The sequence below is a fragment of the Desmodus rotundus genome, chromosome 7 (assembly GCF_022682495.2).
Source record: "Desmodus rotundus isolate HL8 chromosome 7, HLdesRot8A.1, whole genome shotgun sequence".
In the NCBI taxonomy this organism is placed as follows: Eukaryota; Metazoa; Chordata; class Mammalia; order Chiroptera; family Phyllostomidae; genus Desmodus; species Desmodus rotundus.
In genome coordinates, this window is record NC_071393.1 from 19,626,775 (window position 1) to 19,647,012 (window position 20,238).

Below are 20,238 nucleotides of genomic sequence, written 5' to 3' on the forward strand. Positions count from 1 at the left end.
ATATATGTTCAAAGATACAAAGGACAGGTGAAAATACAGACTCTCACCAGAGCGATACCAACTATATAAAAGAAAAAGAAATCCTAGGTCTGAGAATTATATTGGAGATAAAAATATATAAGATGGTTTAATCACAATGAATACAGCAGAAGAAAATATCAGTGACTTGGAAGACAGGCCAATTAAAATGAACCGAAGTGAAACACTGAGGGGGAAAAAATGAAAACGACTGAGGAGAACATCAGTGACCAAGGGGATAATATCAAGTCGCCAGCATACAGGTAACTGGAGTCTCAAACTGAGAAGAGAAACTGGGGGGAAACATTTTCATAAAGAAGGACTGGCCCCAAACTTTCCAAATTTGATGAAAAGCCCCAAATTTCTCAATTTAAGAAGCTCAGTGAATCCCAACAACATATAAAAAACCACACCTCGGCACATCATCATCAAACTACTAAAAACCAAAAATAAAGGAAAACATCCTAAAATTAGCCAAAACGGGGAGAAGCCCAGCGCACACACAGGAACAGGGGTAATGACTGCCGGCTGTGCCCCGGGAACGATGCGAGCCGACAGGCCACAGAGGAAGCAACAGAACGAAGCGTCGGCCTAGGGCCCTACATTCAGGAAAGTATCCAGACGCACAAAAATGAGGGTGAACTGGAGCTGAGAGAATTTGTTTCCAGCAGACCTGCCCGACAGGACACGCCAGCGGCATTTCTTTGGTTCTAAGAGAACAACTGCAAATCGGGGTCGACAGAAGAGTGTGAGAAATGGAACATGTCAGAATACAGGTATAAAGCTTTTAAAAAATTCTCTTCTTTATGTATTCGAAAGGTTTCTGACTTTTAGAAAAAACATTGTGAAGTGTACAAATAGGTCTCAGGAAAAGAAACGAGAACAAAACATGGAGCTCGACGGGGAGAAAACGGGTGGGCGTGATGGCTGCGGCACGCAGCTGTCACCGGGAAACCCTCTGCCTGCCCGTGACAGCCCCTGTCCCAACAGCAGCTAGCACGTCCCCATAGCTCCTGGTGTGCTGGGCGCTGTCCCCGCCCCATGCCCATCTAATCTTCTCAGCGACTCCTCGCCGCAGTAGCTACTCTCACTGCACAGACGCAGCGCGCTCTGGGGCCGGAACCCCGCACGCAGGCTGCGGCCCGACTCCCACAGGCCGTTCTGTACACTCTCTGTCGAGAGCGGAGCAGGCCAGGCTGAGACGCGCTGTCCACCCGAGTTCCACCTAGACAGGGTCCAGGAGCCACTGGCTGGCCCGGGGCCCTCGCTGGCATCTTCTGAGAGGCAGGGGCAAGTGCCTCCTCCTGTGTAGGCAAGTCCCACAAAAGCCAACTAAAATGAAACATTTCCTTCAACTGTGAATGGTGTGCCCAACACAAACTCCACGCAGTTATAAAATAACATGAAGTATTAAGATTGCTGCCACTACTGCCTGCCTGGAACATACTAATTCTAGCTTTGGAAATACTCTCATTTCCCTCAGGGAACAAGACAAAAAAAGATCCCTTTTGACCACTTAACTGATCTTAAAAAACACAGAAAAAAATATGTCAAATTCAAGGTACCGTGAAAATTAACAGGATCTTTGAAAAATAAAACTCTTCTGAGGTGCTCCTTCAGTCAGCTGAAAGGGCACACATGACCTTCCTGGTGGACCCCCACAAGTAGACACTTCAGAAACATGGACACAAGGGAGGCTGCCCCTCCCCAAATCAGCAGACCAAGAGAAGTATCCCTGTGGACAACCGCCATTCCCGATCCCTTTCAATGCTGATGGGTGTTCCAATCTCAGAGAAATGGCTCCCCCTACTGAGTTTTGGAAAAATAGCAGCTTCTAGGCACCACTGGGGCGGTTAAAACAAACGTCCTCTTGGGTTGCCACGTCTGTACTGTGGTCGGTCATTTACACAGGAGGAGACTGAGGCCCCAGAGGGTGAGGGGCTCCCCCGGGGTCTCCAAGCTCATCAGCCAAGGAGCCAGGAGGAGCCCTTGTCACCTCTTCCCCTGCTCCACCCTCAAGCGCAGACCGCTACCAGTGTCCTACCGGCACTTCCACTCCGTTCTTGCCAGCCAGCAGCCACTCCCAGCAGGCCAGGGCAGTCTCCATGCCATGCTCATTGAACATCCGGAGGGGACCCCAACACAAATGATGAAGGAGCTGTGGGTCACAATCTGCAATCAAACACACAGTGCTCAGGAGCCTTGAACATGACGGGCTGAACCTGCAGCCTCCCAAGGTCAGCCAGACAGTCAGCACCAGCTGGGCCAACAATGGTCTTTCTCTACTCCCACCCACTAGAGGCCACAGGGACCTCTACTGGTTCAGCTCCAGCTCCTCCTTCAGCCAGAACTCCAGTTTGCTAAGGATGACGAAGGCCAACATTTGTTTACAAGTGAACCCAGAGGTCCATGGTGCTCGTCCCTTACCTTTGCTGCTGATGAGCATCGCTGTCAACTTGAACATGGCCTGTGTGTACTGTTGAGGATTACCGAGGTCTAGTGCTATGTTTAGCTCCTGGACCATCATTTTGTTCAGGTCGGACATGTGGCCTGTGGCGTTGGAGAACCGAATCATCCCGTACACCTACAAGAAGCATGCCATGTTAGCAGAGGCGCGCGTAATTCGGGCACACGGGCGAGGCCTTGGCAGCCACCTAACCACACACAAGGCAGGGCTGAAGGATGCTTCACTGTCCCAAATAGACCTCATGGATGCAGAGTGACAGGCTCGTGCCAATGATGCCACCACTGCTGCAGCTTTTTGGGAACTTCTCTTTTAGAGATGTGTGTTAGTGTTCACACCATCTAGATGGTCCACGAGGGCAGGGATGTGGTCTCGTCATCTTTGCATTCCAGTACTGAGCCTGGGGGCTGACTCACGTACGGCCACATGCACGGGGGTGAATAAAGTTCCTTTAGAATCAATCAGTGACTCAACAAAATCAGTCTCACTATATTTCAATTTATTAACTGATTTTAGAGAGGGAGGGAGGGAAGGAGAAAGAGGGAGGGAAGGGGAGAGAAACATCAATTTGTTGTCCCACTTATTCATTCATTCATTGGGTGATTCCTGCATGTATGCTGACCAGGGACTGAACTTGCAACCTTGAGTATCAGGATGATGCTCTAACCAACTGAGCTACTGGCCAGGGCTCACCCTCACTATTTTAAAAATCATATATAATTTTCTCCCCCAAGTACAGATTTCCCACTACCACTGGGAATTCAAAGCATGTGGAACAGGCGCTCAGAGCAATTCCCAGTGACTGGGAACCTCGGGTCAGTGGCAGCTGAGCAGAGCATGGGTCCCACTGCCGGGGCTGGTGGGAAGAGAGACTACTAGGACAAGCAAGTTGCAGAGCTCTTGGGGAAGATAAGCCTCCCCACGCAGACCAGGCCATCGACGGACTTTCAGGGACCTCTGCAATGGTGCAGGCTAGCTTCTGTGCTTTGTGGATGAGGCAACTAGGGCTAAGAGGTGAGGTGACTTAGGGTAAACTGTGGTGTGGTGGAAAAGGCCCTCATGGTGGTCAGCTGTGGTTCCCAATCCTGCTCTGCCTGTGTGGTTTTGGCAAGTCACTTAACCTTGGGAACCTCAGTTTCGTTATCTGTAGAACTGGAATAATAGTACGTATAGCTATAGCTCACCAACTGCTCCAGATAATGCATGGCGCTCAATGAATGTTTGTTACCATTTAAAACAGAATGTTTCAGCTCTGGCCTGTGTGGCTCAGTGGATTGGGTGCTGGACTGTGAACCAAAGGGTTGCTGGTTTGATTCCCAGTCAGGGCACATGCCTGGATTGCAGCCCAGGTCAGGTCCCCAGTTGGGGGTGCACAAGAGGCAACCACACATTGATGTTTCTCTCCCTCTTTTTCTCTCTCCCTCCCCCTCTCCCTGTGCTGAGGGTCCCAGAGTGAGTTCCATATTCACTAGACTCCTTGTTCACTTCTTGCTGGGAGGGGGCTGACTGACATCAGAGCAAGGGGACATTCGGAAGGGGCTCGGACACAGGGGCAGAAGTACCTCGCCCGCATAGCGGTTGCGCAGATTGAGGGACGCCATGAAGTTGGAGTAATCTTTCTTCACACAGGCTGGGCGCTCGGTGAGCTGAGTTGCCTGCAGACAAACATCAACAATTACTTCAGCCCATCACAACATTTCTGTCGCATTTACCACGGCTAAACCTCAGTCCAATTGTTGAAGTTCAGATCCATTTGATTAAAGCGCCCATAAAGATTAAAAAACAAGAGTAGTTCAGACCCAGGGTTATTAAAAATCTTCAGTGCTGGCAAGTCAATAAAATAAATTGTTTTAGAACACCCTTGGTCTGGTGTGTCCCATGGAAAAAGATTTTTTTTAAAGTTTTAATCTGCAAAACGTGTCTGCAAGGCAGCTTGTGCTGTAGCGGCATGTCACATCCTCCTCTCACCCCAGGGGCAGACAGGCCTCCGCGGCCGAACCGGCCCCCACTTCAAGTGAAGGTCGTCGTGAACTGCAGGGCAACTGCTGTGAGGTTAACGGTCGTGGGATGTCCCCTCTGCGGTGGTGCTGGTGTGTAGATGTGGCGTACGAGATGGTAGAGGGTGACTGAAGTGAGAGCAGTGACAGAGCCAGCAAAAGCAACAGGGGCTCTTAAACACCCATTCGCTGCCGACTGCAAGGAGGCACGCTGCGTGGAGACAGCCAGCCCACGGGACGGGGAGAATATGTGCAAATCACACACTCCCCCCTTCCTCTGTTTCAGCCTCAGCCCCCAGCCCTCCTCCCATGCTGCCAGCACCCCAGGCCTCATGACCCCCCTCCTGAACCTTGGCGGTCGCTGCTCTGCGCAGCATCACTGCAGACCACCTACGTGCATCACCCCCTCCCACATTTTCCTCCAGCGCCTCTTACCAAACCAACATGACCTATCCACTGCTCGACATATGGACACTACTGAGCAAGACGAATTCCTCAATTGTTGGACTTTTGAGACTTTTTATTTGTGGGGGAGATGATGAGGATCAGGGGAAGCAAGCATAAATTTTGAGAAAAACCAAAACACAAGCAAGAACAAAAATAAATGATTTTCTCTTAAAACTTTTTAACTGGATTAAAAAAAAAAAAAAGGCCACCTAAAACTGCTTTGCGTTTTTTGGAGACAGCGTAGCCTTTGGCATCAGGCAGGCCTGCAGTGGGACCTGGCTCTGCCACTGACCAGCTGTGAGACCCCGGGGAGGTCACTCAGCCTCCCTGAGACTCAGTGTGCTCCCCTCGGCAAAACGGGGGTACCAGGGCTCTCTCATCAGGCTGTACAGGGGCTCGCCGATGCCCGCAGAGCCCTGGGGCGGCAAGCAGCACTGGTGGGCCACAGGGCAGGCCAGCCCCTCCGCTATGTAACTGCTCTGGCTCGCGCGCCCAGTGCGCTGAGGGCTGACTGCTGGTCTGCAGGGGTTTTCTGACTCAGTTTTCTGAGTCAGACTGGCTGGCCTGAAATCCTGTTTCTGAAAGGGCTGCGAGTGCCACGTGACGGAGGGATGTCACTCTGGGGCTGCAGACTTCTTTGCTTTCCAAGGAGTGGGGGCACCTAGGCCAGGCTCTCCAGCACAACAACAATCAGAGCATACGGTAAAAAGCACCCTTTTGTCTTCAGCAACAGAAAAGGGAAAACCTAAGCAAAATCTAATTTTCTGAGAATAATATTTAAGTCTCTTAGGCAAAATTGACCTTGCAAGTCAGCTTGACTGTGGTCTAGAGAAAGACTACGAGTTGTCAAATGCATTCCCAGTCCGTGAGTCCTGCTTCTGGCTTGTCTGTGTCCGCAGGTGGATGGAGAGACCCAGGTGGGGGAGCTGAGCCAATGCCACTTGGGCCTGCCAGCACAGGAAGGCCTGGGGGTGGCAGCCTGGCCTCTGCTGCCTGTGTCTGGGATGCTACTGCCTCCAGAGAAAACGCAGTAACTTCTGGGTGAGTGTTCCAAGGATGACATGAGGGAAGCAGACAGTGGCTTCCTCTGGCCCTGCTAATGGGCTCCTCCCTTCCTCCCGAGGTCACAGAGTGGTCCTGCTGGCCTCCCTCCCTGGTGCTCAGCTGCTGCACCTCTGCCATTGAGCATCCCGGAAAGATAGGCAGGCAGCCTCCCCACACCCCGCCTGAGAGAGTTCAGAAGCACCCAGGGGGCACATAGCCACGCCCACTGGGCCCCGAGGGAGGCTGACACCAAAGCCCAGCTGCTGCCAGTTAGATCACGGGTTCTCAACCCCCGCTCCGCTCCCAGGCGCTGCTGTGACTCAGAAAGCACTGCTGAGTGGACGTGCTGTCCTCTAAGCTGATCCTGGGCGGAACAAGATAAAGCTGAAGACGTGAGCACGCAGTTCAGCGTCTGCGGAATACAGGACTGTCAGGAAGATGACCAGCATTTCGGGTCAACGTGACTGTAAAATGTTGCTGATTGTGTCCAACAATCATGGATGTCACAGAAATCCAAATGTGACCTCATACACAAATCAAGCTTAGAGCTCCATCAACCCATACTTTCAAAACAGAGGCACAGTAGGGAAATGCCTGCTTTACTGACCAGCTGTTGCCTGAACCGGGGGCTCTCTCACAGGATTCCGAGCTGCCGACAGACACTTTGAGCGCCCTCATATAGGCAGCCTGCGGGCGCCCGGGTGGCTGTAGCGAAAAGCTACACATTGGCTCCCAAGGCTGAGGGAGCTCACCGCTCCCCAGGAGCTCCTTCACGTACCCCAAGAGTCGTGTTCTGCTTGTTGTAGCCGGCAAAGTGAAGAATGCTCTCGGTGGCCATGGCCAGCCCTGTGTGCTGAGACAGTCCCGACACCCAGTTCTGATGTTTGTTCAGGTATTCCTGAAATAGGGAAAAATGCTGTTTTACTTTAAAGGTAAAAATAACAATTTATAAACTGGAGTATAAGCCAAGGAAGCAAACACTGGTTCCGGTGCTGGGTCTGCCCCCTCCTGACTGCTGTGGGGCCCTTGGTGAGCGAGAGCCCCTCCCTGACCGGCTGCTGCTTCCGTCCACAGAAGGACGAAGCTGGTCCCCCGAGCGGCTGGCGCACAGTAAACGTGAGAGGACGTCCTTGTGAGCACCTGCTATTTGCTGAGTGCTGGGGAAGCAGCCGTGAGCCCTGGTCCTGCTGCCCACAGGCAGGCAGTTCTACTGCTGAGCAGCCCCGCTGTGAAGGGAGGTAAATGCCTGAGTCCGGTGGAAGGGGGCACAAGGGCAGAGGCAGCACACCTGACAGAACCTGGAGGGGCAAAAGGGGCCTCCTGCTCTGGGGGTCCCCGGGGTATACACTGCAGAAGCAGCAAGTACAAGGGGCAAGAAAGGGAGTTGGTAAACCCAGGCCAGAGACAGGCCAGGGTTGAAAGGCCTTGTATGCTGGGCAAAGGAGTTTAGGGAAAACCATGTAACTCCCCTCAGGAAAATGCACATGAGCATTTACGCACAAGTGTGCCAATGGTTTTGGAGGGTCTCTGGAGCCCCAGAAACCTAACCATGAATCTATGGTGATGGGGGAGTGGCGGATGAGCACCTGTAGCAGGGAGGTATGGAGATTTGCTACTGAAACTGGGCTCATGTGGAGGACTGTTCAGGATGGGCTGAGGCCGCAGGCAGGAAATCCAGGTGGGGCAGGGATTCGGACAGACAGGATGCGCAGGGGGAGGGACACAGAAGGCCAAAGAGATACCTGGTAGACACACCAAGACCATTTCGAGCCTTTTAATTTTCCACTTCCTCCTTAGGCCAGGCTGAAGAAAATACACAGCTCTCCCTATTGATCCCTTTTTTTGTCCACCGAACCCAGTTAGGAATGAAAGGAAGCTTCCCCTCTGTTTAGACTAAAGACTTAGGAAATAAGGTCCCTTTCCTTTACATGAACCAAAAGGTATCAGACATCACCCAAATATGAACAGTTTAAGAACCTACCCCAGTCTGTAGAAGCGTATATAGACCAGATAGCTACAAGTCGTCAAGTTACACGAGTGGCCCAATTACAAGGCCCGGCTTTGTCGGGCTTTGCTGGTGAGCCTGCCTGATGAGAGGCTCCAACTTTTTCATTCCCCCCGTGTCTGCACCCTCACTGCGCCAACATCTTTGTTGAAGGAGGAACTTTATAATGACCCCAGGCAAAACCCAGGGGTTCTTGTAAAATGCATTTCCAAACAACCTCCAAGGAGGTTGCCTTGGAGCTAGCTGCTCCACCTCACCTCAGTTCCACACACACACCCACTCTGGAACTAGCTTTATCTTGACAAGGTCAACTTCATGAGCTTCTCTTGACACACCTGCTCTTTGTTAAGCCAGATTTCGTCTAGTGGCATTTTCTTATCTTTGATTCCTTCTAAGGTGACTCTTTCCCTAACACGTGGTAGCATCATTTCCTCCCTGCTTGAACAACTTCGGAGCAATGGCTTACCGTGTCATCCATCGCCTGCGTTTATGAGCCAGTGGTTTGGTCTGAAAGGACTCATATCAACTACTACACCTGCAGCCCAGATGGAGCTTTAATGGGCACGGGTCCTGACTCTGCTTCATGACCTTCACTCCTGCCCCTGCACCCTGCCCTCGGAGCTGCTGCTGCTGGCGAGCCAGGCCTCCTAGCCCACCGTGTCTCCCTCACCCATCTTGCAAGCTCCGAGTCCTGCCACAGACCCGGCATCTCACTGGGGGTATACAGTCTGGTTCCCTGGGCCCACCTGCCCACACATCCAATCGCACACGCCCTCCTCACCCCCAAACAGTACACTTACCCCCTCAGGTCCTCCTAAAGCAGATCATTTCCTGAGGCTTCTATTATTCTCAGGCACAAATGTTTTTGGTCTGTTTATTCATATTAGTGCTGTCTGTATTGAGTTTGTGTAAAGCTCTTTGGATGGTGTGAAAGTGCTGATCAAGATGATTTCAGAAAAGTACCTGTAGGTGAGATTTGGTGACTGTAGGGGCCCACTTCATTGCCTCCTGCAGGATCATGCCACAGCGCGCAGCGAAGTCCTTCACGATGCTCTGAAAGAGGGTGTGGTCAAGCCGGGGCCAGTGTATCTGGGCTGTCGGAGGGCAGCCCCCAGTATGCTGCAGACAGCTGTAGCCTAACTGTGTCCCCCCGGATCCACATTGAAGCTCCAACCCCCAGCACTTCAGAATGTAACTCCACTGGGAGACAGGGCCTTTAAGGTGACTGAATTAAATGTGGTCAGGAGGGTGCGCCCTAATCCCATAGGACTGGTGTCCTTATAAAGAGAGCTGATGAAGACATAGTCATACACAGAGGGAAGAGCATGTGAGAACAGAGGGAAGACAGGCAAGAAGAGAGCTTCCGAAGACACCAACACTGCTAACACCTTGGCCTCAGACTTCCAGCCTCCAGAAACGTGTGAAAATACGTCTCTGCTGTTTCAGCCACCCAGTCAGTGATACTTGGTTACAGCAGCCCTGGCAACTGATGATACAGGGACTGTGCCCTATCACCAAGGCCCCTGGGAACAGGGCGTCCATACACTCTGGTCTGTAACTCTCATAAGAGGCAGTGTGGTAGAGCCCACACTCACGGTGCATCACGCAGCCGCTGTGCAACAGGTCCTGAGTCAGCGACTGAGGGGAAGGAAGGTCCAGGGAGGTAAAGGCCACCACATGGGCCTCATTAGTGCGCATGGGAAACTCGCTGTTGGCAGCTGCTCTGGCTGAGAGGCCCCGATGTTGAACGTGACCAGCCACAGCCTGGGGGAGAGCTGGGCTTCAATCTGCCACAGTGAGGGCTCTGAGTCCGACCTCAGAGCAGTGAAGCTCGTCTCAGAGCCCTGCTTGTGCCTACGGCCTCGAGACGCTACAAACTGACAGGCAGCCGAAAACTCGTTTGGCAGCTAAACTAAGAAAAGAGCTGAAAGTCAGCACGGTTGAGTGGCAGACAGACCTGGGAGTCATCTGGCACCCCTTCGTACTGTGTGACCACAGCAACTGCTAAACAGGGCCCACACCGCTCACACCTCAAACTGCTGGGGACTGGATGTGCGGAACGTGCTGATCTTAACAGACAGGAGATGGCAGCGAAACGGCCCTTAACAAGGGGACCGCCCTGGGCCTACCTCTCGGGCTTCGTACGTGTCAGGAACGGTGATGCGGTAGGGCGCGTCGGGGATGTTGTAGTAAGGCTGGTCCTTGTGGATATCCTGGAAGCACAACGGCAGGCCCTTTTCCGACGGCCTTCCCCAGCTTGCCCCTGCTGAGCGTGCCCCCAGGGACGCCGAGTGGCACAGCATCTGCCTCCCCGCTTCCCACCTTGTCCTGTCTGTGACAGGCTTCTGAACTTGATGTGGCCGACTGGGAAGGGCCAGGGTAGGATGTGGGCTCCCCACCCCCAATTAAACCACTTGTAGCATGAATTAGGCTCAGCGATGGTGGGCAGGGCCACTTACTGCACTCAGCGACAGTGACAGGGTCTGGAGGATGTCCAGCATGGTCTTTAGCACCGTCCCGCTCCACAGCAAGTGGGGAAACCTGCACCAAGAGCCGTGTCTCAGAGCCCAGGAGCCAAATCCCCAGCGCACCCATATTCCTTAAAGTGTAGCCTTTGGAGGCTGCGAGTCCCACCGTTGGCTGCCCAGCTCCTCCTCCGCAGGTCAGAGGAGGTCGGGAAATTTCCAGGGCAGGGCACCCAGTCAGAAATGCTCCCAGGCTCCTGCAGCCCTACTCCTCGGGGCTAGACACAGGCCCAGGTGACTGCTTCTAACCTGATTGTCTTGGTTATGCAGTGGCCAGGCCACACTGTCCCACCCCCACCATGAGATCCTCCTCCTCTACGGCCAGGGCTCCTGAGGTTTTCACACCATGGCACACACAGAAAAAGGCAGTGTTTGCGTGACACCCTGGGACTAAGGGGGAGAAGGTGCTCCTGAGCTAGGGGCCCTAGGCTGGGACTCACTCTAGTGGCTGCAGCAAACTCACTGACATTCTGCGGGAGGCTGCGCTGCCCTTCCAAAGTTTTCATTCTGACTCCATTTATTTCTGGGCTGATAATGTAACGACGACCCTCCTCTGGCTTCCAGATGTAAAGCTTATGCACACGCAGAGGTGAACACTCACAGGACATTGAAAGAAAAGTGGGCGTACTTATCCACCAGACCGGACAGGTACTTGTCTGCCACCCTCCGTATCCTCTTGTGAATGTGGTTGAAGTTCACCAGGAGAAACTGCGCGTGCCGCTCCAGCTCCTCCTCGTTCTCCTTGGTCTTTGCCTGGAGGGTCGGAAGAGACAGGGACATCAGGTTCCTTCGGTGTGCTGCTGGCAGACACGTACGAGCTGGTCTCTGACAAGGCTTACTTTATCTGCCATCATGTTCAGGAAGGCGTCAAATACTTTGTCTGCGACGGCAATCACACACTGCATCATCCCTGAAACGAGGAGCGGTTTCCACGGTCAGGAGCATCAATAGGAAGGGACCAACCCCAGCTATTCTCAGGTGTTCCATTTGGACATGGTTTTAGGCTTACTGAGGAGTGCCCCCCCACACACACTTCACCCAGCTTTCCGACATTCACGCTGCATTTGTCAAAACTAAGAATCGGCTATTGATACAACACTACTTCCTAAACTTCAGGCTTTATTTGGATTTCTCCCGTTTTCCCGCTGGTATCCCTTTTCTGTTCCAGAATCCAATTCAGGATGCCACGTGGCATTTACTTATCATGTCTCCTTGGACCACTCCCAGTCTCTGCTGATGCCTCAGTCCGTTCTTGTTTTGTATTACTTTGACACGTCAGAAAAACACAGGTATTCTGTAAGGGCTCCCTCAGTTTAGGCTTGTCCAGTACTTGCTCATGATGAGACTAAGGTTGTAAGATGTCAGGAAAAACGGCACAGAGCTTAAGTGCCCTTCCTCTCATGTCACATCGGGGGTGGGTGTGAAACCAGTATCTCCTATCGCTGACTGGACCTTAATCGCTAGGGTGTAGCGTTATCGGCCAGGTTCCCTACCACACAGTTACTATTTCTCCTTTCCCACACTCCATTCCTTAGGAGCAAGTGAGTCACTGAGTCCAGCCCTCACTCTGGGAGGGGAATTAAGCACCACCTCCTGAAGAGAATCTGTGGACACAGTTAAAACCACCACGATAACCGAGACATATTTTGGAGAAAGTATTTCGAGATTGTGCAGATATCCGTTTCTCTCTTTTAAAAAAAAAATTTATTTTTTAAATTTATTTTTAGAGAGAGGGGAAGGGAAGGAGAGAGGGAGGGAAACATCGAAGTGTGGTTGCCGCTCACACACCCTCCCTACTGGGGACCTGGCCCACAGCCCAGGCATGTGCCCTGACTGGGAACAGAACCAGCTACCCTTTGGTTCATAGGCCTGCACTCAATCCACTGAGCTACACCAGCCAGGGCCCATTTCTCTTTAAAATTTTGCCCACTAATTCAGCACCTATCAGTGGGTTTCATCCTTAGCAGTGACTGTGCCTCTCATCAGGATTTGCTGTGTCCCTCATTCCTTCTACTTTGAGTTATTAGAAGGCTGTGAGGCTTCTGTAAGGCTGCTTTCTAAGTGGCTGGGTTTGGGAGGGGAAATCTTGTTTAGGGGGTGTATGTTTAGTGCCGTAGTTTTTCGTATAGCTCTTAGGAAACTGAAGTTATAAATTCCTAATAAATAACAATCAGACAGTGGTCAGACACCATTATCATGTAGTAGCATCTAAGGAGATTTTTACTTTAACACAGTCATTCTCCCTTTGCACCGAAGGTCAATTCTAGAGTACCATGTACTAACTGGGCGGCTGGCAGGCAAGGAGCAGGTTCCTGCCATTACCTTCCTGCACTGAAGGAACACAGGAGGGGCCAGCCCTCCCATTTGGGGAGCTGGTAATGTTTTATTTAACCTCTCTCCTGTTGGTTCTGCAAATTCACGAATAACATGTCTCCAAAGACATTGCCTTCCCACCTCTCATGTTTTAGGAGGGAAAAGGAGGGAGAAAGTAAACTGAATAGGTGCATGTTTATTGGCTTAATTTCAATACCATGCTCAGAACAAAAACAAATACTCCATCTGAAATCACGTGGAGGAGGGCAATGACTGTGAAGAGCAAATCGGTACAACTTAATTCGCTCTGGTGACACAGCAGCAGAAAAACAGCACTCAGGAGAGAACGACAGGTGAGACAGGGAGCTGCAGAGAGGCATCTGCCTGAGTCTGCAGACGTTCTCATGCGGAGGCTGCCGACGTGTGGTACGCTCTTAGTCCCCCAGGGGTTGGCAGTCTATTTTTCTTGCCATTACTCTTCTTCCTAGAACCAAGGAACTTAGGGTGACCCACTATCCAGCCCAAAACGTAGCACAAAATAGCAGCTAAATAACCAACACTGGGAGGATGGAGGAGGGGAGTGAATGAACAGCCCCGCCAGTGGTTAGCGTCATCTCCACTACAGCCCCGGGCGGTTGTGGGTCACTTGTGTGAGGCTCTCTGAGCGGGAGGCCCTCCTCTTCCACATCCCGCAACCCTAGTGAGAGAGGTTTCCCTTCTCAGAAACTGCCTGCACCTTCCATCCTGCCCTCCTCCAGGCTTCTCCTCCCCCCAGTCTTTCCCCCGCTGCCAGCAGAGGAAACTTCCAGAACCCTCACACCGACCTTGCCAACCAACCCCACTGGCTTCCAGCTGCCGAAATACATTCACGAGCCTCACTTCCTGGCTGTGGTGCAGGAGTGTGAGGTGCTCTGCAAAGGACTTACTGGAGATCTTGCACAAAACAACATCTCGGAGTCCCTGAGGCGATTTTTTAAAAAAGATTTTGTCAAGGCTGCCTTTTCAACAAAAGGGAGCAATGGACCCAGAACTGTCTGGGACTTAGTTCTCCATTGGCAAGAACAAGTCGATAGGTTCTTCAGTGTGCCCACGGCTTCTGGGGCAGGAAGAACTCCTAACTGTACTTTATTAACACTAAATTTATGAATCTTAAGGATTATCATTCCTCGAAATAGTTACCCACAGTTAATCAATAAAGACTCATGGATTCAGCCTACTAAAGTCCTTCATTTAAACATCATTTCAAAATTAATCAAATTCTTCTATTTCAGAGTCTCAACTTTTAATCAGCAGGCAGACCAATACGATGATGCTACAGCTTCTCAGTGTCCTTGTAGTAAAACTGGTCAAACGGTGCCTATACTATGTGTCTAGCTTTCCTCCTTTGCTGCCTCTATTTTAATATCTCTTCTTCTTCTTTTTTTAAAAGATTTTATTTGTTTATTTTTAGACAGAGGGGAAGGGAGGGAGAAAAAGAGAGAGAGAGAGAAACATCAGTGTGTAGTTGCCCTGGTCCACAACCCAGGCATGTGCCCTGACTGGGAATTGAACCAGCAACCCTTTGGTTCACAGGTCGGCGCTCAATCCACTGAGCTACACCAGCCAGGACTTATTTTTATTAGTATTCTTATCTTAGGTTTACCTCACTGGGGCTTTGATAACTGTAATATTGTCACACCATCTGAGAGTTTCAATTATTTTTCTGTCCGGGTCTCTTAGCTGGGACTGGTTCCACCTGAGATCTGCCGTGCACTGGAGTCTGAGGACACTTTCCCAGAAATGACGCAGCCCTACGATCAGATGTGGCCCACAGGCCCTGGCCTGCTGCTCTGACATTGTGCCCTGGTCTGACAGTGTCGCTGGGGATACTCGTGGTCTTCTGAGGGGTCTCCTCATAACCGGCAGGACCACCAAGGAGCCCCTCGCGGTGAGGAATGGAGGCTGTGCCCCGCACTGAGCTCTCCACTGGCTGATGGAGCATTTTTATCCAGCTACTTGGTGGGATGCTTTCGCCCATCACCTGCCCCTTCTACCTGGTTCCTCTCTGAGACCAGGCATGAGCCTCTTCCCTGGACTGCATGGCTCTTCCCTGATCACAAGAGAAACAATTACGTGTCTCTGCTTCACAAATACTTAATAGAAGAAAAAATATTTCACACACCCCCCTCCCCGCAGCACGTGCGACCTTCTTTTAAGCAAAACAATAAAACTACTGTACTCATGTTCAATTTAGGACAATTTGTCTACGGTGGTCTCAGCCTGCTGCAGACAGTAAGAGGCATGACTGCTCCCTGGCAACATCGCGCTCCAGGTCCAGTGACGACCATCCCAGGAGCCCAGGATCCTTTAGGCATAGGATGGTATCAGAGACTGAAACCCGGGGGCTGGAGTGCACTTGGGCACTGATGCTGGGGCAAGAGTGATTTTCCTTCTGCTCTTTGGCCTCTTGCAGCAGTGGCAGAGCCCCAGAGATATGTATATTTTAAAGTTACATGTTGCATACTGATCTTTCCCATGTAGCATGCAGCTTCATAAAACTGTTTTCTCTACACAGACAGAAAATAGGGAGAAGCATTCCTTCTCAATACTATCAAAGCTCAGTTCATCGCGAGACTACCACAACAATAAACTTACCAGACTTGTCTTTCTGAATAGCTTTATCCTCAAAGTAGCAGAACATGACCTGGAAGCGGTCGGGGTCTGTTGAGCGCAATACCCTAACGAGGAGAACAGCTCTGAGTACATTTCGAAAAATCCAAGCCTCCCTATCCTCCCTACCCCTTGATACTGCCCAGAAATGGCGAGGCTGTGAGGGACAGGGGCCCTACACCATTTAGAGGGACAAATGCTGATGCGTGCTTTCTGAAGGGTGACGTCTACCATCTATCATAACATTCCCACACTGTTCCAACCAGCGACCTAGCACTAGGGAGGTATCCTGAGGTTTATGTGCCTGAGGCTTCTCCTCACAGCACTGGCTAAGTGCCCATCAATAGCAGACAAAACGAAGTAGTTCACGCAGCCACCAAGACGAGAGGCAGCTCTGTATATGCTGCTCCAGAAAATTATCCGCGATGAACTGCTAGGGGAACAGAGCAGGGTGCTGGGAAACAGGTCTCCTAGAGGCCTCCATGTGCCTGGTGTACGTGTAGGGTACATGTGCTTGCATACGCACGGAGAGTTCTAAAAGGGGAGGGAAGGGACTGTCAACAGTGGGCATCTCTGGATGCAGAGCTACGGAAGTGAAGCTTGTATGTTTCATCTTTATTATCTGCTGTATCATCCCCATGTTTTTCTTCTCTTTTTTACTTTATGTACCTTGAACGTTTTTATTTTTAGAGTAAAAAATATCTTTAGCCTTACCTTAGAGAAAAAAGAAGAGAAAGGAAGAAAGGAGTGTGCTTGAAGCATGGCCCCTGGGGTGGGCTGTTCAGGGTTGGGGGCTCTCCAGGGACAGTGCAGGCACATACACAGGCCAGCGCCCCTCAGTGTTGGCGGGGTCCCGCCTTTAGAGAGTTAACAACTTCCATGGGGCAGGCGCGGTGGCTTTAGGCATATGTGGTCTCAAGCACTCCTGGGCACACACCTTTAACGTAGTATCTCACACTTTCTACTTGTTTTAAAGTTCTCCCGATAACTAGTGGCTGGGAATCTAAGCCAGGTTCTTGAATAAGGCTTCAGGGTTCCTTCTCCACACTAACAGTGCCCCTGGGGACTGGCAGGCAGCCCAGGGCTCTGCCAGTCAAGTCAGTGGCCTCTCCAGAGGGCCCGTGATCACCATTCACGGGCATACTTGTGGGGAAGCAGGAGACGGCCCCGCCGGCAGGCACATGAGGCTGAGGGCATCCCTTGTGGCCACACGTGATAGGGTTAAAACCAGGTTTTTGCTCTGGGTATGACTTGTTTTGTTTTTCTTTGAAAATGTATTCTTTATAAAAAAAAAGACTAGAAGGAACTATGTTCACATGTTTTGGGGGATGGCGGTAAGATCAGGGCTTTTCCCCCTCTACTTATTTCCAAGTTTTTACGGAATGTTCTCATATTACTTTTGTAACTGAAAGAAATTACAATGAAAAGAGAAAAGAGAGTCAAAACTCCCTTAGCTCTGTGGGCCTCTGGGATGAGTGAGTCACGGACTGTCAAATTCTGCCCTGCCGGGGAGAGGCCTCGGGCTGCCAGAGGCAGGGAGGGGGGCTCACTCCCACTTACCCAAGCAGCCTCGATCTACTTTACAAATGGAGCTTCCAGGTGTGATTTCCTTTACCAGACGAGAGTCCTGCTGGAAACCTGCCCTCACTGAGACACACATTTAGTTGGTTTTGTGGCACCAAATAAAGGTTAAAGTAGTGTTTTCCAAATATCCCTCCTTTTAAGAATTGATACTTCTTTTCCAAACCATTTGAGAAAGACATTCTATCGTATTCTAAAATAATCTATCCTGTGACTTAAAACAGGCTAAGTATTATCCGACTTTTTTTGGTGACAGGGACACATGACTCTGTGGCTCATGCATCTGGCTGCAGTCCAGCACGCCTCAGCCTTGGCGCTGGCAGCCATAGGCAGCTGAATTCTGAGCATCCTGGCTGCTTCTCCCAGCCTTCATTTACCGGAGGCAGCAAGACCCAGTGCTTAGGAGATGACGTATGTTTCCATCTCAATCAGGAATTATTACCTTGGGCGATTTACTTAACTGCTCAGTCTCAGTTTCCCCACCTGCAAAATGGGTATATTAGAGTGTCTACCTCACAGGCTTGTGGAAGAGCATGTCGGTACACTCAGGCGCTCAGTCTATGCTAATACTGACACTGTCACGATGAGTTACAGATCATTACAATCGCTACAGCCACTAGGTCCACTGTGGCTATAGGTGCATCCTGAGCATCAGGCTCCCTGTGGGATTATTTTGGAGCAGGCACCTTCCCACTTCCTGTTTGTACTGCACTGTGGTCCCGGAAGCCAGCCCAAAGTGTGTCTCTGTGAGGGCAGGCTTCCAACAGGACTCTCGCCCTGTCAACTGGACTGATTTGCAGCATCTCCTGTGACTGCTCAGAAGCCCGTTCCCTATGAGGGGAGGATAATACCAGAGTTCAGACACCTGGGGTGTTATAAGACGTAGAGTCTGGTGTTCAGGAAGGAGGAGAAGACAGGAAAAGCAAAGGGTGTGTTTTGTTTTTAAGAACGCTTGCACGTCTTGGGAGGGACTGAAAACAGTCCCAGCCAAGCTTCATGCCCAGAAGGTACGAAAATGTAAATCAGCTCAGATGTGGAGGTGCAGGCGGTGAGGGCCTGTTTACCTCATGTATTCCAGCCGGTAGACAGAGAGCAGATACGTGGACATGGCGAAGTCCAGCTTGTTGATGAGGGCGGACACCTCGGGGGCGGGATCCAACAAGTTGATGATGGTGCTACGGAGCTCGCTCAGTTCGGCCTAGAGGGAGATGAACACTTGAGGGCTCTCGTGGGCATTGGAGAGCGACAGCCCGCCCCCAGGAGGCGCGTACACCGACAGCTAACTCTGGCTAGCTCGTGTCTTGTTAACAAGCGAAAGGGTCTGCTCTCATGGTTCCAGAGAGCTCAGCACAAACCCCGAGCTGCACCGTCTGTCTTTGGGAGGGCGAGAATCCTTACGGGGGTGACTGTGTCGTTTTTCATGGCCGAGTTATACTGGAGGACAGATCGCAGTGGCTCTTTGCTGGGGAAGGTGAGCAGTGGGGACTTGGTGGCTATTTCACAGACCCCCTCGTACCATTCTTCTGGCCAGAGTCCTGGAAGAGAGCGCACGAGTGAGACAACTGCCCTGGCTGTGACGCACTGCAGTGGGGCCAACGCCCGCAACTCCTAGAGTCACGGGCCCTGTGTTTAAGCTCATTCTCCCCAAAACGGGGCACAGGTACAAATCTGTTTCCAAATCTGGGCAGGTTTCTCCTGAGATATGTGGTATTCTCAGAACCCTAAACCGCATCTAGGAAATGTAACATTTGCAAATACTTGCAGGAAGCAGCAGTTGCATTGGGCTGACTTTGAATGTGTACACATTCATAGTTAGGCTGAGTCCTACCTCACCGTGGTTTTCACTCAGCACTCCGTCTTCCCTGGAAGAGCAGACATGCCCCTACCTGACCCCTCCACGGCGAATCCCATCAGTACGGAATAGAGCCAGAAGTCTCGGAAGAGCTTCTGCAGCCGTGGCTTAGCTTCCTTGATGGGCGGCAACCGTCGGGTGAGCTGATGTGCCAAGGAGAGAGGGAGAAAAGGAGGTTATTTGGTCACGAAACCCTAAATCCTAGGGATGTGAAATCAACCACAGATTCATTCTCCAAGAACATTCTCTTGGAAGCTATCAGTGCAACTGAATAGGAAAAGGCACCATAAGCAACGACCAACACTTCTTGGTAAATTCCCTGGAACATGAATGAATATTCAGCAAACATTAGTAGCTAATTCACCAGGAGGCGAAGAGCCCTGTTCCTATACTTTAAAGTCTTTCTGCTTAATTTGGAGGCAGGTGAGCAAGCAGTGTGACGGGAGTTCCTGGAGAAGGTGTCACGAGTCTCAGTGTTAGTGTGAGAGTATACCTTAGCCAGGCAGAGAGAAGAGGGCAGCCTGTCCAGCATCAGGCCCAAAGCCTGGGAATGTGGAGGGCACAGAGTGCGTAGGGGAAGGCGGCAGTGAACTGGGGCTAGGGCTCAGGTGAGCAGATGTGCCTGGAGAGACAGACTGTGAGAAACCTTGTGGGCTGAGAAGTGGCTTTTGCGTCTTTCCCCGCAGCCCAACTTTTCAAACAGTAATCTTGGGCAGAATTCCAGCATGTACAACAGGTGTGGGCAGAGCTGCATACATGCAGGGGTGAGGGACTAAAGGCCCCGCCCCCCTGCTCCAGATGGTGTTCTGCCTGGGGGGAAGCACGGGTGGCTCCTCAGGCATGTAAAATGGTTAAATGTGTGCACCATGTCTGCTGTACAAGTCGATCCTCATAGGACCCCAGCAGGCATTGAGCCCCCATCATCAACCGTCAGTGAAGGGGAACTCTGTGCCGTAACTTATGAGCGAGCACTGAGTATAGGTCAGACCCTGGGCCAGGGACACAGAAGTGGGAGAGGTGATCACCCCTACTGCGGATGTGGGGGAGGGACAACACAGTGAGATGGGCACCTTCACATGTGGCTCGTAGGGTTATAAATTGGTACAACTCTTTCTGGAAAGTCATTTGGTACTAGTCAGTAGGGGCGGCAGACACCACTGAGAGAGCATGTGTTCCGTGTGGCATTGCATTAAAAATGACTGAGCGAGTGGAGCAATGAATCTGCATCAAATTTGGGGTGAAGCTTGAATATTCCTCCACACAAACTAGTCAGATGACTCAGAAGGCTGCAGCTTCTGGGCAACTGGTGATTTTGGCGGCTTCACCCTGACAATGTGCCCGCT

The 20,238-nt window shown here is 51.3% G+C and overlaps 1 protein-coding gene across 1 annotated transcript in view; it reads right to left on the reverse strand.

The window, feature by feature from the left end:
• PI4KA (phosphatidylinositol 4-kinase alpha) overlaps window positions 1–20,238 on the reverse strand; it is a 99,641-nt gene that overhangs the window by 21,459 nt on the left and 57,944 nt on the right. Inside the window, exons 20-32 of the mRNA XM_024557165.3 lie at window positions 18,930–19,038; window positions 18,442–18,578; window positions 18,108–18,241; window positions 15,448–15,530; window positions 11,340–11,410; window positions 11,129–11,253; window positions 10,435–10,516; window positions 10,105–10,188; window positions 8,939–9,028; window positions 6,749–6,868; window positions 4,045–4,137; window positions 2,446–2,602; window positions 2,063–2,190 (exon numbers count right to left, since the gene is read on the reverse strand). Coding sequence (XP_024412933.3) covers window positions 2,063–2,190; window positions 2,446–2,602; window positions 4,045–4,137; window positions 6,749–6,868; window positions 8,939–9,028; window positions 10,105–10,188; window positions 10,435–10,516; window positions 11,129–11,253; window positions 11,340–11,410; window positions 15,448–15,530; window positions 18,108–18,241; window positions 18,442–18,578; window positions 18,930–19,038 — 1,413 coding nt within the window. The remainder of the gene's footprint in view (window positions 1–2,062; window positions 2,191–2,445; window positions 2,603–4,044; window positions 4,138–6,748; window positions 6,869–8,938; window positions 9,029–10,104; window positions 10,189–10,434; window positions 10,517–11,128; window positions 11,254–11,339; window positions 11,411–15,447; window positions 15,531–18,107; window positions 18,242–18,441; window positions 18,579–18,929; window positions 19,039–20,238) is intronic.